This window comes from Leptonychotes weddellii, chromosome 12 (genome assembly GCF_054177405.1).
Source record: "Leptonychotes weddellii isolate Sample4059 chromosome 12, ASM5417740v2, whole genome shotgun sequence".
Lineage (NCBI taxonomy): Eukaryota > Metazoa > Chordata > Mammalia > Carnivora > Phocidae > Leptonychotes > Leptonychotes weddellii.
Genome location: NC_138380.1, coordinates 48,091,549 through 48,106,994, shown reverse-complemented (window position 1 = coordinate 48,106,994; position 15,446 = coordinate 48,091,549). Strand labels below are relative to the sequence as shown.

At 38.4% G+C, this 15,446-nt stretch overlaps 1 protein-coding gene across 2 annotated transcripts in view; it reads right to left on the bottom strand.

Moving 5' to 3' along the window:
* RAPGEF5 (Rap guanine nucleotide exchange factor 5) overlaps positions 1-15,446 on the bottom strand; it is a 154,805-nt gene that overhangs the window by 40,628 nt on the left and 98,731 nt on the right. For both annotated transcript variants that reach the window (XM_081800431.1, XM_081800432.1), the window contains exons 7-9: positions 5,299-5,377; positions 2,190-2,334; positions 520-617 (exon numbers count right to left, since the gene is read on the bottom strand). In XM_081800431.1, coding sequence (XP_081656557.1) covers positions 520-617; positions 2,190-2,334; positions 5,299-5,377 — 322 coding nt within the window. The remainder of the gene's footprint in view (positions 1-519; positions 618-2,189; positions 2,335-5,298; positions 5,378-15,446) is intronic.

The following is a 15,446-nucleotide window of genomic DNA, read 5'->3' as shown; positions in this document are numbered from 1 at the left end:
AGGCAGAGGGTCATGGGGGAAGAGAGGAAAAAAATGAAACAAGAGGAAACTAGAGAGGGAGACAAACCATAAGAGACTCTTAATCTCAGAAAACAAACTGAGGGTTACTGGAGTGGAGGGGGGTGGGAGGGATGAGGTGGCTGGGTGATGGACATTGGGGAGGGTATGTGCTATGGTGAGTGCTGTGAATTGTGTAAGACTGATGAATCACAGACCTGTACCCCTGAAACAATACATTATATGTTAATTTAAAAAAATAAAAAATTTAAAAAAATAAATAAAAACATAAATTAAAAATCGGCATTAAGTGTGAAAAAATAAAAAAAATAGCCAATAAGCTTGATTTTGTGTTCATTCATTTTGATCTAAAAACAAAATACACAATTCACTACTAGAAAAGCTAAGGAATCAAGGGATCCCAGATTCAAAGGGTCCAAGGTGAAATTTGTAAGACACTCAAATTCTATCACATTTGCTGCTTTCTTTTATTAACTGTAATACGGAAAATTAAATACTCACTGACGACGGTGCATTCCAAGTATCTTCTGAAATTCTTTCAACTCTTTTTCAAGTATTGGATATTCATATACATCATCCAGTACATTCCTGTATATAGTCTGGGGGGTGGGGGAGAAAGAAAAATGGCAGCTGAAAGGCCTATTTTGTAAGGATTAGGACTTACACGATGGTTAACCTGCTGAGGGAATAGGTGGAATGCGGAATCATACAGGGGGTTAAACCAGGTACCAGTGAGATCCTAAGTGGGATTCCGCCTCCTAGTGCTTCACTCAACTGTTTGGCTCTCACAGCTTTCAGGGGCCATAAGTAGTCAATGCTGGAAACTTAGAGACACCTGGAAAACTACTCAAGATTTTCATGCCTATTCTACATTAAAAAAATAATATCCACATAGTCATTTGGAAAGGAAAAAAAAAAATCGAATGAATCCTATTACCCAGCTGTTTTAAAAATAACATTAGTTTTTGGGATGCCTGGGTGGCTCAGTCAGTTAAGCATCTGCCTTGGGCTCAGTGGGATCGAGCCCCACGTCATGCTCCCTATTCAGCCAGGAGCCTGCTTCTTCTACCTCTACCTCTACCTCTTCCTCTGCTGCTCCCCCAGCTTTTGTTGTCTCTCTCTCTCAAATAAATAAAGTCTTAAAAAAATTAAAAAAAGAAAATAACATTAGTTTAGGCACAGAGTGGTTAAACCAGTTTTGAACTGGATGTCTAAAGGACACCTGACTTTTGAAATCAAAGTGAATTCCTTCATGGAAGGCAAAATCAGTTTGAACACTTGTCCATTCTGAAATAGACCTGCTCCCAGCTCAAATTCCATTCTACCCTTTCTCTGTGTTAACCTGCATAGCTAATATGGTTTTGGTGGCCAAGGGAGTCCAACTGTCTACATATTGTCTCCAGAGAATCAGCTGTGTTCAAAAGGTATTGCAGCTATTAATGATTAGAAAAACCTATCAGTTTATCTAGGGGCGCCTGGGTGGCTCTGTCGGTTATGCATCCGACCCTTGATCTCAGCTCAGGTCTTGATCTCAGAGCTGTGAGTTCAAGCCCCATATTGGGCTCCTCCTTGCTGGGCATGGAGCCTACTTAAAAAAAAAAAAGAAAGAAAAGAAAGACAGATATATCAGTTTATCTAATTCCAAATGTAAATCTAGGTTAGTACCCATTTTGCAACTTACTCTTACTATTGCTTAAAATTCTCAAAATACATCACAGTCTGAAAACCTTTCATAATGTATGTCTTGTCAATATAGTTTTTAAATGATAATGTTTTATCCAAATATTGTGTATATGGGACTGGTTAGTTCAAGCTCAGAATAAATCTCAACATATTGAATAGTGTCAAATTTTCAGATATGTTTTATCTACCTTAATTATTTCATCTGTAATCAAAATTCCCATGAATAATATAAAATAACCTTAAATTAGCAAATGTAAACCTGGCTGCCTACATTTTTTTCATAATGAATTATTTTCAATTAAAGAAATTTCTATGTACAGAGTATCAGGCCTCAAAAATCAAAACAAATTAATATTTTCTTTAAGTCACAGCTTGAATATGACAAAAAAGTTGCATGACTGCCACCTACAAAAGAGATTTTTGAAGTACATAACTGAAAATAAAATCAGTCATTTGGCATCAAAGAATATCTTGAAATTTTACATTACCTTTAAGAACATTTTTGAATGTTCGTCTTCATGTAACCAGTCTTTGTAGAGAGCAATCCACTGGGACACAAGATGCAAGACCTTTCGTTTCCGACAAGGAACATCTGAGTTTTCTTCTTTGCCTTGATACTTCTTAGCAGAATAGGTGGAAATGGTTAAGAGAGAATATTGCATTGTTGGAAATCAAAATATGAAGAGATCCATTTATTCTTATTTTCACAAAACATGCTAAAGCATTTGCCAAAGAATCTGCAAGTACCTAAGCATGTGGGAAGAAAAGAGTATTCGTAGCAAGGGCAAAAGGTGTGCACCAGAAAGAGCAAAAGTAAGTAAACCCAGGAAAATGACTTCCACGCGCCCGGTGGCAGGTCGTGAAGGTTAATGAGATGATTTGCATTGACAGCTGCTGACAGGCACGGGTCGATGCCAGCATGAAGACATTCTAAGTGGCCCACGAATTTCAAGGGTGGCTACAGCAGAGTTGCCCTCACTACGTTAGGTAGATACTTTCCATAAAAATTACATCAGAACTAGGCCAGATATCCTCTGATCTTCAGAAATTCACAATTTATAAAAGCAGTCACTTCTCAATTAGCCCCAAGGAGCACCGATTTCTGGAGTATAATTCGTGATATGATTTAAATGCCCACACCCAGGACTTCGCTTGGAAAAAAAGACTGGATAAACTTGTAAACATAATTAAAAAGGACTGCTACTTTTCATCTTCATTGGAATAAAAAAAAGTAAAATAGGAGTAACCTAAATGCATCAAACACTGTGGATAGTTAACTAAATTATCACATATCAGTTAATAGGCAATCTACAGCCATAAAACTGATCGTCTAGTAGTGCATTTATAGACAGTGAACATTCACAATGTACTGTTGAGTAGGAAAGCAAGTAAGAAAATATGTTGGGATCATCCATTTCCATTAACTATGCTTATTTATAAGAAAAATGTCATCACCCGAAATGATATATGTTGAAAGTTAACAGTGGCTAACTGTGCAGTTCAAATTACATAAAAATAACAACCTCAAAAGCAATGTGCTTAAAGCCTTGGGAATGAGACAGAAGCTTGGCATTCTCCAAACCAACTTAGTGTTTTTGTTCCCTAAATTATTATTTCTGACTATCGTGAGCATACTGGAAAGTTACGTAGGAAAAGGACATGCTATGATACCAAAGACAGGTAGGCTTTGGGGTTGCTGGACAGGATTCTTCACTCTTTAATGCTGATATACAACTGCAAAATAGGTGTATCTATGTCGGCCTTTGTAAATATTTTAAAACATACTTTAATCACTGTCTCCCCAACCTGCAAAAATACATTCAGGCCATTTGATTTTTTTTTATTTCTACATGAGAAATAAACTCAGGCAAACACACAAAGAATCAGTTAAAGCACCCATTTTTTCCTAGTTTTTCTCTTAACAGACAAAATATAAAATTTTATAGCCTTAGTCAAAGACTCAAAACATGGTCATATCCAAGTGAAGTTTTAGAGATTCTTCAGGGAAATTCTACAAGGCATTAAATTACTCAATAATAACCACAAATAATACTAGAATCCTATTTATTTATTTTTACTTAGAGAGAGAGAGAGGGATGTGGGGAGGGGCAGAAGGAGAGAGAGAATCTTAAGAAGATTCCACACCTAGCGTGGAGCCCGACACGGGGCTTGTCTCAGGATCCTAAGATCATGACCTGAGCCAAAATCAAGAGTTAAATGCTTAACTGACTGAGCCACCCAGGTGTGCCTATTTGGATCCTATTTAAAAACAATGGTTTGAAGGCATCTATTTGCTATGAAGCAAACTGTATGGTTTAATAGATGGTAAATACTTTTGGAAAAGCCGTTAGCATTAATGTAGAAGAAATTAGCTCAGAGTTATTTTTCTAAAACGCTGTTAAAGAAGGAGAACTTGAAAACCTTGTAATTATTGCAGAATTTCTTAGTAACACCCACTTGGAAGCTGTGGAAGAAGTCTGGTTTTGAAATTCTCCAAATTCAAAATGAATAATGTTTCAAGATCAGTTTTATGAACTGGTTTGAAAAAGCTTCCCAAGATCTGTAGCTTTGCGTGGCCATGTGCACATAGCAAAGCACTAACAAGTAATCACGATTTCTAGTTTATATGTTTATTAAGAGAAATTTTATTTCAGTTACACCCTTTATGGAGTTTTAAGGTATTCTTTTAAGCAGGAAAAGGCTATCAAGTAGGGGGGAAATGTAACAATTATTTAACAGGAAAAGAATACTACCAAGGCCATTACTGTTAGGGCTCAATAAAACTCAGGTATATGCCAAAAAAAAAAAATTCCATCTTCCTAAAAATGTTCACCTGGCTCTAGCGGACTCTTCAGTTTGGTTTGATAAATACCTGACAGTTAACAGGCTTCTTAAATGCTTCTCAAGCACCTTCCTTGCACACTGTGAGTCAAGAAGCCCGAACGGAGACTCTGAGTAAGTTTATTTGGCTTGGTTTTTTGGCCGTTCATCTGTTACATCACTTCTAGTTCATGTATCAAATCACAAAGCTTCCTTACCTGGTCATTCACCTTCTCATCACATCTGTCATTCTAACCGAGCATGTCTTCACAAAGCTTCTGAAAGCTGACAGTTGCTTAGGGGGTAGTTTTGACCTCCCATGTGGGGGACGGCTCATCTGGCCTCAGGACATTTGCAGAGAAACATGGTTTTATGTACGTATGTTTTCCTGCCCAAGTCCCCTGGCGCTAACCGCCCGATTGTCTTACAAGTTCACTTATTGCCCGTCCAACTCAACCTCTTGACTCTGGGCTTTACCCAGTGGACCAAACTTACCTCCAGATTTCTCAAGTCTTGAGACCTACGTTTGAAGAAAACCTAATACAAACGGTACAATTTACCCACAACCCAGAAGGCGAAAACAGCAGATCTGCCTTCCAGGTCCCCCTGTCTATTCTGTCTCATTTCATCTTTTACCTTGGATATCATTACATTAATATTTAACATATCCACACTCTACTGAGGGGCTGAGTAAATTAAGAAAGGCAGTTAATTCCTAATGCGAGACGCCTGTCTGAGAGGAAGCCGATGCAGCATCCTGAAGTTAATGAAGGATATTGCCTCAGCAGCGCCTGGCACAGGTCATCAGTCGTCATGAAGACCGTGTACGTGAGAAGGAAATCATCAAGGAGCGTCTCTGCGAAGAAAGAAAAACAAACACAAGGTAAGCACACCAGTGACAAGAAGGGCAACTGCTTATTCAGGCTCTCAAACAGAAATACGATAAATGGTGGTGGGTGTGGGAGGGGTTAGGATAGGAGAATTTTAGCCACAAAATACATTATTTGTTGAAGATTTTTTGAGCTCCTTACACAGAATACCTCAAGCAATGGGATTATTTTTTTGTTGCAAGGCTCTCTAAACATACAACTTTTGTCATCTTTTTCACTCCCTAAAACATCATTTATTTTTGTGGGTAAAGATGTTATGAAAAACCAGTGCATAAATAATGTCCTTTTAAAGATAAATTTTACATTATTTCTGGGGTATATGCTCCAGTTCTACAGGGAATGAAGCCTGCATGTTCTAATAAATCAAGGCTTTCTATAGCCATTTACCTAAGTCTAGGGCAAGAACAATGGATAATAAAACTTAGAGGACACATAACAGGTTCTGAAGCCATTCATGTTTCTCTCTCAAATGCATCTGTAAGAAGTTGCGAAAGTGGTGGGTGATGTTACTGCTGTGGAGAGAGACAGAGCTAAGTCCCGTTTAATACGGGAGCAGGTATAACATATCACAATATACTCCTTCCCAATCCCTTCCCTACCTCCTCAACTGACAAAAACAGCTTTGATTTTTATTGCTTCTTGGCCTTGTGTGTTTTTGGAAAAGTCCAGCTTACATGTAATATGGAACAGCTAAACAGGTAAACTCTGACCCTGCAATACAATTTCCAAACTGATAGAAAAAATTACATGCAGAATGCGAAGTAGAGCTCTTGCCATAATAGTCTTTATCCAACCTCCTGAACTTAAAATTCACTTTACTATTATATCATTTTCATGTCTTTTACATCCAGACATCAAATTTCCAGTAATTTGAAATAGTAATTAATCACTTGTAAGAATAATGAGCTTGTACACGCAATAGCATTTATGTTCTCCAAGAGCTATACTAAATGTGTAAGTAGAAAGAATTGCCCTATATAGAGCTCTGCATGTCTATGTTGAAGACTGGAAAAATTCCAGAATTTATAGAAATAACCAATAACGTTTACTATAAAAACCGATCAATGCAAAACAAGGCTATGTTTACGAACACAAAACTCTGATATAAAGAGGTAGTGAATGACATCTCCATTCCTTATCAGCTGTCCCCAGTTAATTCTGTTTTGTTTGATTGCAGAACATAAAGATAATCCCAATTTACACCAATAAGTGGTTGCAAATGGTCATGTTAAAAAAAAACAAAACTTGCTTTCTAATTGCAAAATGCCCTTAAGTGAAATGAACCAGAGATGCTAATGAAGAGTATTAAGAAAGTTTTTTTATTCAAAGATATCTATTTATGCTAAGTAACAGTATTCCTTATTAAAAAAATAAGTTTGACAAATGGCACCTATTTGTAAAATAAGCCGACACTTAAAATTTAATCACACCACAATATATTAACAGTTACTGCTCCAGCTTACTGTTAGTTGTAAAAGTAAGTTCTCAAACAGATGTGTCTGGGCCTTGCTAGGCAGAAACTAAGACCTATCCATTGTAAGTGTGTAAAGGGAAAGAAGAGCCTGGCATAGAGTTCTACAGCTCTATGCTGAAGATAACTATGGGAGTCTGGCCAGTTGGACAATTTATTGTGAGAGCACACACACAGCCCGCACTCCCAGAAGGCCTGGGAGCCCTCTCCTAGAGGCCCGGTTTACAAAAGTTACTGGCAAGCTGTGACCTCCAACATAATTTCCAAATTCACAGGAAAGATTCCATGCAGTTTCAAATATTCATCTGCCCGAAAAGGAAGGAGAACCTGTATTCTAAGATCTGCCCTCAAAACTAGTTAAACATAGCAGAAGAAGTTCATCACTTGGTTATCCTAATGAAAACCTTGAAATACACATTTTGAAGCTTTGTGTGTCCTTCATCACAGTTTTTAAAATAGTGTCAAGAAAAATCAAACAGTGGCATAATGTCTGAACCCCCAGGACATTTTGAAATACAACTTAAAAACTATCACTCTGGGACACTACTGAACAGGGATGTTCACCGATTCTAACACTGCTCTGTACAGTTGATGAACATCCTCAAGTTCTCTGCTCTCATTAGAAATTGAGTCTTTTTTGCATCCAGTGTTAGTACAGGCAGCAAGAACCACAGAGTAGCCTAGAATCTATTTTAGGGGTCTCTGTGGGCTCTTAGAGATCAGAGCTGGAGATATACAGAAGCCACTGGGTGAGAGCCCTGAGAACCTCATGCATTCAGCATTCAAAATGCTTGATGGGACATAGGTTCAGCCTGTTTGGAATGTTCTTACACTTAGCTGATTTAACACTTAGCTGATTTAAGGAGGTTGGAACTATTCTCTAATCAAAATTTACTCCATTAGCAACTGAGATGAAAAAGAATGCCATTAAACTTTGACATAACCAGTCATTCCATTCTGGAACAGCCTTGGATAATGAGCTGAGTGACTTTAAGAGTCTGGTTTATATGGTGGCAAAACCATTTGGCATTCAATTCAATTAATGAGCTCACATATGACAATATTTTGTTAAGGGCTTTGACCCAGAAATGCTTTCCCCTAAGCAACTACCATATTTAATATTCAACAGCATTTACCTAATTATCTCTTTGCCATAGAAATAGTAATTAAAATAAAAACAACAAGGCTACATAAAAACATCTCCAGTTAAAATCCTACTGAACTGCTAAAAATCCTCATCAACAGAACAGATTCCCAATACCCTTGATTCAAATCTTTCCCTACTTAACTACCATATTGTTATGAAATTTTTCTCTATATAAAGAGCTTTCCCTTACTCTTTTCCAGCACTGGTATTTTTTTGCTGTGTATGAAAGTAATTGAATGATATAATCAAAATGACACACTTGAAATAAAAATGCATTTTATAATAGCCATGTATTAAAAAAGGCTGTCCCTTGGTATTCAGAGATATTTTTAGAACCACAATGGCTATATAAATGATCCCCCGAAGACTATTAGCCAACAATAGCCATTTAGAAAGACTAGCACATCCTCTAGCATCCCCATTAAAATGCTATAATTATCTATTATATTATATAGTGCTTAATTAACAGTAATTTAAGACTCTAGGCAGAAAAGCACCTTTGTGTATAAAAGCATCTTTTGTTTAAACAGATTCATAGTTGCCATATACACTAACATTCTGAATAAAAAGATATATTCATTATGCTTTCTAACTCTGTGAATACCTAGGTATTAATAGACAGAAAACCTTTCCTTTGAAATTCTATTCATTAAATCAATCACTAAATCTAATCACAAATTCCTGGCTCATCACGGACAAAAATATTCAGCCATCCTTTTGGGAATACCCCCCACTCCCCCAAATCAAAGAATATTTATGTTGTGGCTTTTTAAATATAGGAAGTACTCTTGCAGTGTAAAAGAAACATGCTGATAACAATCAAAACTGGAAAGCAAATATATTACAGTTTTAAGCACTATGTTCACTTAAAATACATCAAGGTGTAGTCAAAATCTAAAGCTTTGATAGAAATGACTCTAAAATCCACGTCTACTATTTACTGTAATGATGTTAGTTAATACAGGACTTTTCTCTCTCATCTGTTACTGTTTTAATTTTAAGGTATAAGAAAAGAATTGTCCATTTTCATTTGATTTTACTTGAATGTATTTTTCTTTTACGCAGATATTAAAATATTTTCTCATTCTAAGTGTATCAAGCACTAAAAACTTCCATTTATTTCTGTAAAACACAAGTGTTTCTAGAGCATCCTAGAGTTGTGTCAGGTGGACTAGTAATTGGTTTGGTACAGATCCTTTTTATAGGGTTCTGTTATGTAAATGTAATCAAATCAGAGGAACGGATCTAAATGTTTCAAAAAGGTCTAAGCTTAATGCTTTTTTTTTTTTTTTGGTGTAAGTGAATTGCCAAGAAAGCAAATGATAAGAATTTTAACAGACAACTGCCTATAGTCGCTATTTAAACTAAGTATGGTAATGTGAATATTCAGCATTTCTATAGTGACCCATATTCCCTTAAGTACTGTTAGCAGTTTTGTTTCACCTATATTTCTACTTCAGATGCAATGGAATTTAAGGCACTCTAAAGTAAGTTCTACTTAAACTTTATTTCGAGAAGCCAAGAAAAACTCCATACTTGAAAGTTCTTGTTTCTGGTCCTGGAATATTACAACTTGCCATTATTTTTTGAGAAGCAGTGCCAAAATGTACCATGTAATTTGATGAAGCACAAAATAAAAAAAAATTAACGTTCATGTCTGAATCACAGGTTAAAGTGCTATGCCGCCAAGAGCTATGCTTTTTTTCTCAGTTTATTTTACATTTCTGAAAGCAATATTCATGACCTCAAGTGCAACTGTTTACCACAGCTTTTAAATTCACTCAATTCCGGCACATTTTTACAATTCACCAGAGTATTGCTTAGTCATTCTAAAATGACCAAATCTTGAGATCTCATTTTATTTTTCCTTATTGGTTACATAAGAAATGCTTATTCATTGAATGCTGTTTCTACGTTGAATTTTAAAAGTCATCTCTTTCATGACAGAGCTTACTACACACAGAGCTTGGGTGGCACTCTTCAAATAGTGCAATCTGCTTTTATTGTAACTTGAAAAGTTTGGTTTTGGAATCCCATCATTCCTTAGGAAAAAATAATTTGAATACAACAGGAATTATGTTCTGAACTATATTACATTCCACAGGCTGCCTTTTAAAAACGTCACTAGACGGAGCATGGACTAATAAACCCAGGGCTTGCCCATGTTCTCCACACCAAGGGTCATGTTTGCAAGTCACCCTTGGGCAGGGAGAGAGGTGACAGGCCCCCTGAGCTCCTGCTGTCCCAGCCCTCAGCTGCTCTCAGCGTCTAGGCACACTTATAATTACAACCCATTTGTGGCTCATGCGTGTGTCTGTTAAACCTGCTGGGAAGCTTAGAAAACAGTGGGGAAAGTACTAAGGGAATCAGAGAGCTGAATTTCTACCTGGATAGCCTTAGGCACGGTCCTGAACCTCTGTGGGCCTTAGTTAAGTCAGCTCTAAAGTGGGTATCATATCCACACCTAGCAGAATTGCAGTCAGGATGAAATAGCATAGTGTATTCTCAAGCACCTGGCAGAGAACCTGGTATACATTCGGCACTCAATAAGTACCACCTGTTCTTTCATAAAATAATATTTAGAGCCTGTCCCAATTCTCCAAGTGCTACCAATCAACCAAGGAAAACCGAGTACTGAGAACAGACTATGCAGAAGGCATTTGCTAAGGGATTTGGGGGTGAGAGACAAGAAAGCACAGAGTGATCCATGGCTTCAAGCTCGTAATTAGTCAGGGAGCCAAGACGTTTGTCCCCGTGAAATGAACTAAATAAGGCAACACTTCAACTGGGCAGCACCAATCATAAATGTTCTAAGGGATGAAGGAAACTCCAACATGCCAGGAAAGGAAACTCCAACACGTCATGTGAGATCACCCCTGCACTTCTAAGAAGAATCGGTGGACAAACAGGTGAAATAAATGTGAGCAAAGGAGTGACTGCGTGTGTGTCTGTGGTTGAGTCACAAACCTGTGGCCTCTGGGCCTTGTCTAGCCCTTAAAGATGTTTAAAAATCAGAAGATTTAGGGGCACCCGGCTGGCTCAGTCAGTTAAGCATATGACTACTGATTTTGGCTCAGGTCATGATCTCAGGGTCGGGCTCACGCTCAGTGCGGAGTCCGCTTGAGATTGTTTCCCTCTGCCATACTCTCTCTAAAATAGATAAATTAATCTTTAAACAAAACGAAACATAAAAATCAGAAGATCTGGCAACACCAGGCCCACATCTCATAAGGCACCATGGTGTAGTGCTGAGCTGCCCTTTTCATGCTGGGCACACTCTGCAGTTTATCACGGTTCTGCCCTCATCGGCTTCACTTGTTCTTAGTAGTGGTCTGTGGACAGGTGAGTTTTATGAGTCTTGGTCTATGGTATAGTTTGGAAACAGTAATGGAAGGGATCACATATATAACTGCAAAGTAAAGCTAGAAAGTAGGTTGGAGCCAATTCCTGGAGGGTCTTTGAGCCCTAGAGCAAGAAGCCTGGGGCTTGTTTTATAGGAAAAGGGAAGTGAATGGAAATTTTCAAGGGGAGAAATGACAAGAGATACAGATTACACTTGCTGCATCAGGACAGTCAGACTGGATAAAGGAAAAATAAGGAGAGGGAAGGTGAGTTTACTTTTTAAATACATTGAGCTTGAGTACCCATATTTCTGGGCAGAAATATCAAAGACCAGAGCTTGCCAAAAGAGGTCTGGATGACTACTGGAGCTACCATACAAAGAAGGTATAAAGAGGGTGGCTGGGACAACAAAAACTCTCAGATACAATCCTAGGAAGTTGTAAGCAGGGAACTGAGGGTTGAGCTGGGGTGTATGTTCACATTTGGGCAATGCTAAGAGAAAGATGAGTTCAGGAAGGGGGAAGAGAAGAGAGAGAGAAACAGGAGAACAGGGAGACACAAATGTAACAGAAGCCAATAAGAAAGGATGATGGAAAGGAGAGCAGATCCTGAGTGTCAAAAGTTGCTGGAGGGAGGTTCATCAGCCTTCATCCGCATCCAAAGGCCACAGGATTTGGTGCGTGGATGGTCCCTGTCTGACGGCTTTGGAGAGATGCTCCTTGGAAAATGTTAGGGGCATACCCAAGTTAGACTAAAAGGAACTAAGGATATTCTGATAATCGCCCTCACACCATCCATCACAGTTTTTCCCCAAAGCCGACTCTTCTTGCAGGTGTTATAGCTTGCTGATTAGTAACTGCAGCTCTCACAAATAAGCTGGGAGGAAACATTTCTTCCTGATCAATCTAAGTATCATTTTATCTAACAGTATAGATTAGAACGTGGGAAGTGTCATGGGTATGGAGTCTTCAATACCAATCTGCCACCATCTACCAACAAAAATTAATAACCAGTTGCAAGAGTCACTCAGTCTAACACAATCGACTCTCGGAGTTGCTCCATCTGGTATGATTAACATCACAGAATGCATTCTTAAAGATACAAACTGTGTTCCTAAGTGCTTGTTAATTAAACATTCCAAAATTTCATGAAATGAAGAAAAAATTAATTTAAACATTAAATCTTAAATTAGAAGTCTGGGGCATGGTTATTTGAAGCAGTAACTCCTAACAGTGGAATCAACTTAAGACAAGGTATGATATTTTTATCTCCCAGGCACCAAGAAGAATCTCTATTATCAGCTTTCTTCCAAAACTTGAAATATATCACCATTCTGAATGTTAATTTTTCCACCCTGGTCACTGAATCATTATCACTGAGTTCAGATGAGTAAAATTTTATTTTTTGTTTCTCCTTAACAGAAATTCTAGACCTATGAGAGAGAAGTTATTTTCCTCCAAGTTGAGGCAATAGTCAATTGCCTTAATTTAAAGCTAAGAAAGATAACTACACATATTAAAGATAAAAAGATCCTCTACCAATTTACTGGTTTAAATTAAACACAACTAGGGTGCCTGGTCGGCTCAGTTGGTGGAGTGTGTGACTCTTGATCTAGGGGTTGTGAGTTTGAGCCCCACATTGGGCATGGAGCTTACTTAAAAATGAAATATTTTAGGGGCGCATGGGTGGCTCAGTGGGTTAAGCATCTGCCTTCGGCTCAGGTCATGATCCCGGGGTCCTGGGATCGAGCCCCGCATTGCATGGGGCTCCTTGCTTGGCGGGGAGCCTGCTTCTCCCTCTGCCTGCTGCTCCCCCTGCTTGTGTTCCCTCTCTCTCTCTCTCTCTCTCCCCCTCCCTGCCCCCTCCCTGACAAATAAATGAATAAAATCTTGTAAAAAAAAGGAAATCTTTAAAAAATAAACACAAACATAACTAAGCCTCTTTCTAAACAACCTGGCACAAACCTTACACAAACTGAAAATGTCCAATATTAGAAAACTTACTTTACTGTACAGCCCATGTTTAAAAATATTTCTAGGACAAATATTTCATCCAGTGACTGACAGCTGGGACGCCTTTGTGCTCTGGGTTCCAGAACAGTCATTGGAGTTCTTTTCAGTAACACACAGCTGGTTTCTTTCTCACACCGATGAAAGGGAGACTAGTACTTCAGGGTCACAAAGAAAGGTTTGGTCACGACCACTGACTGAACACCTATTGCTTGGGGTTGAGCGCTGTGCTCACTGCCATGGAGAAGGCCAAGTTTTAAGGCCTCAACTTTCACAGGGTTTGGAATTTAATCAGTGAGATCATAAAAGGACCACATAGGGGCCTACAGCCCCAAGCTGATAAATATTCCATTCATGGGCATGTCTGAACAAACCTCTATCCCCACTACCACCCTCATCCCCTCCCCAGCACACATTTTAGCCCTAGAGAGCCCCAAATTTGCTTTGAACCACACCTATTCCTTAGTGTGCACCAGGAAGCCAACGGCAGCTTTGATGGGCAACGAGGAAAAGTAGAGAAGGGAAGATAGTAGGTATTCTCTTCCAACATCTTCAAAACAGCCACCCTCTATTGACCACGTACGGTGTGCTGTACCAGGAGCTTTACCCACATGATCTGTGCTCCTCATATTCTTTCTAGGAGGGATACTCTCTAAGTGGGATGATGACATCAAGCCTGAGCTAAGTAGGGTGAAAAACTACAGAGTTGTTGCAAGTTAATATCAGAAGGGGGCTAGGTCCCAAGGTGGGCTGATGCCCAAGTCCGGATTTCACTGCACTCTACTCTTCTAAGGCTGTGAATCCAAATGGTCCATACCAGACGTGGAGGTAATGGATGTGCAGGAAAGCCACAGAGTCCTGGTTTTGGATGGGGAGAAGTGCCACAGATGCAGGAACTTAGTCTTTTTATTTTTGAATTGCCAAAAATGCCCCTATAAAGTCATTTTCCATCTATACACCAGCATGCTGGAGTTCCTTTATTCCTACTCAAATTTCATTTTTATTTTCTAGCAAACACTTGGTAAATAGCAAATATCTATAAGGGATCAGCCAATTTCCTTTTCTAAACGTAGAACTGACAATCACATGGAAGGATTAAGTTAGTCCACAAACTCCTAATGCTTTTAAGATCTATTTTATTTTATTGAGAGAGAGAGAGAAAGCACATGTACAAGTACAAGCACGGCGGGGGGGCGGGGGGGCGTGGCAGGGAGAGGGATGGGGAGGGGTAGGGGGAGGGGCAGAGGGCGAGAGAGAATCTTAAGCAGGCCAGAGATGGGCTCCTTCCCACAACCTTGAGATAATGACCTGAGTTAGAATCAAGAGTCCGGTGCTTAACTGACAAAGCCACCCAGGCACCCCTCTTTTAAGATCTTTTAATGACCATTTACACATATTTATATTTTTTAAAGTTGAAGTGTAAAGGTAGAAACTGAAACAATCTTTTAAAATGGTCAAACCATAAAACTGTTCCTTTCCTTCTAAACTTCTCCATATTAAACATCACAGATACTGAGAATTGTTAGTCACATTTTATTTTGTCCTCTCTTTCCTAAAAGAAAAAAAAAAAACTGACTTCCACATCAAAGTCTTGTCTGTTCCTCACCTCAGTGATCACATATACCTATTACTCCGACATCTCAGTAATCAAGCCATTAAAAATGTATTACCTGTCACTGGTTAAGGTATTTTTGTCTTTTTGGCTAAAGGCATTCATACAAACTCCTTTGTCTCAAATGATTCTAATAAGTCAGTTTTGTTTTGTTTCAAAATAAATGTACTACTTACACACCGAAGAACATCCTTAGGCCTTTCTCCTAGCATTGAAATCACATGATTTATGGTGATTTGACCCACACAGTAGGTATGTAACAGGTACATAAGAGTTCTGAAATATCACAAAGAATATAATATAATTATATACTATAAGTTATTTTTATGAGAACAAATTGAATGTGTGCTATTGTTAAGCTTAGTTGAAGTCATAATATAGGAAATATTTTTTAGCATATGTTTCATATGTTTTGTGAAAAATATATTTTTTAAAGATTTTATCTATTTATTTG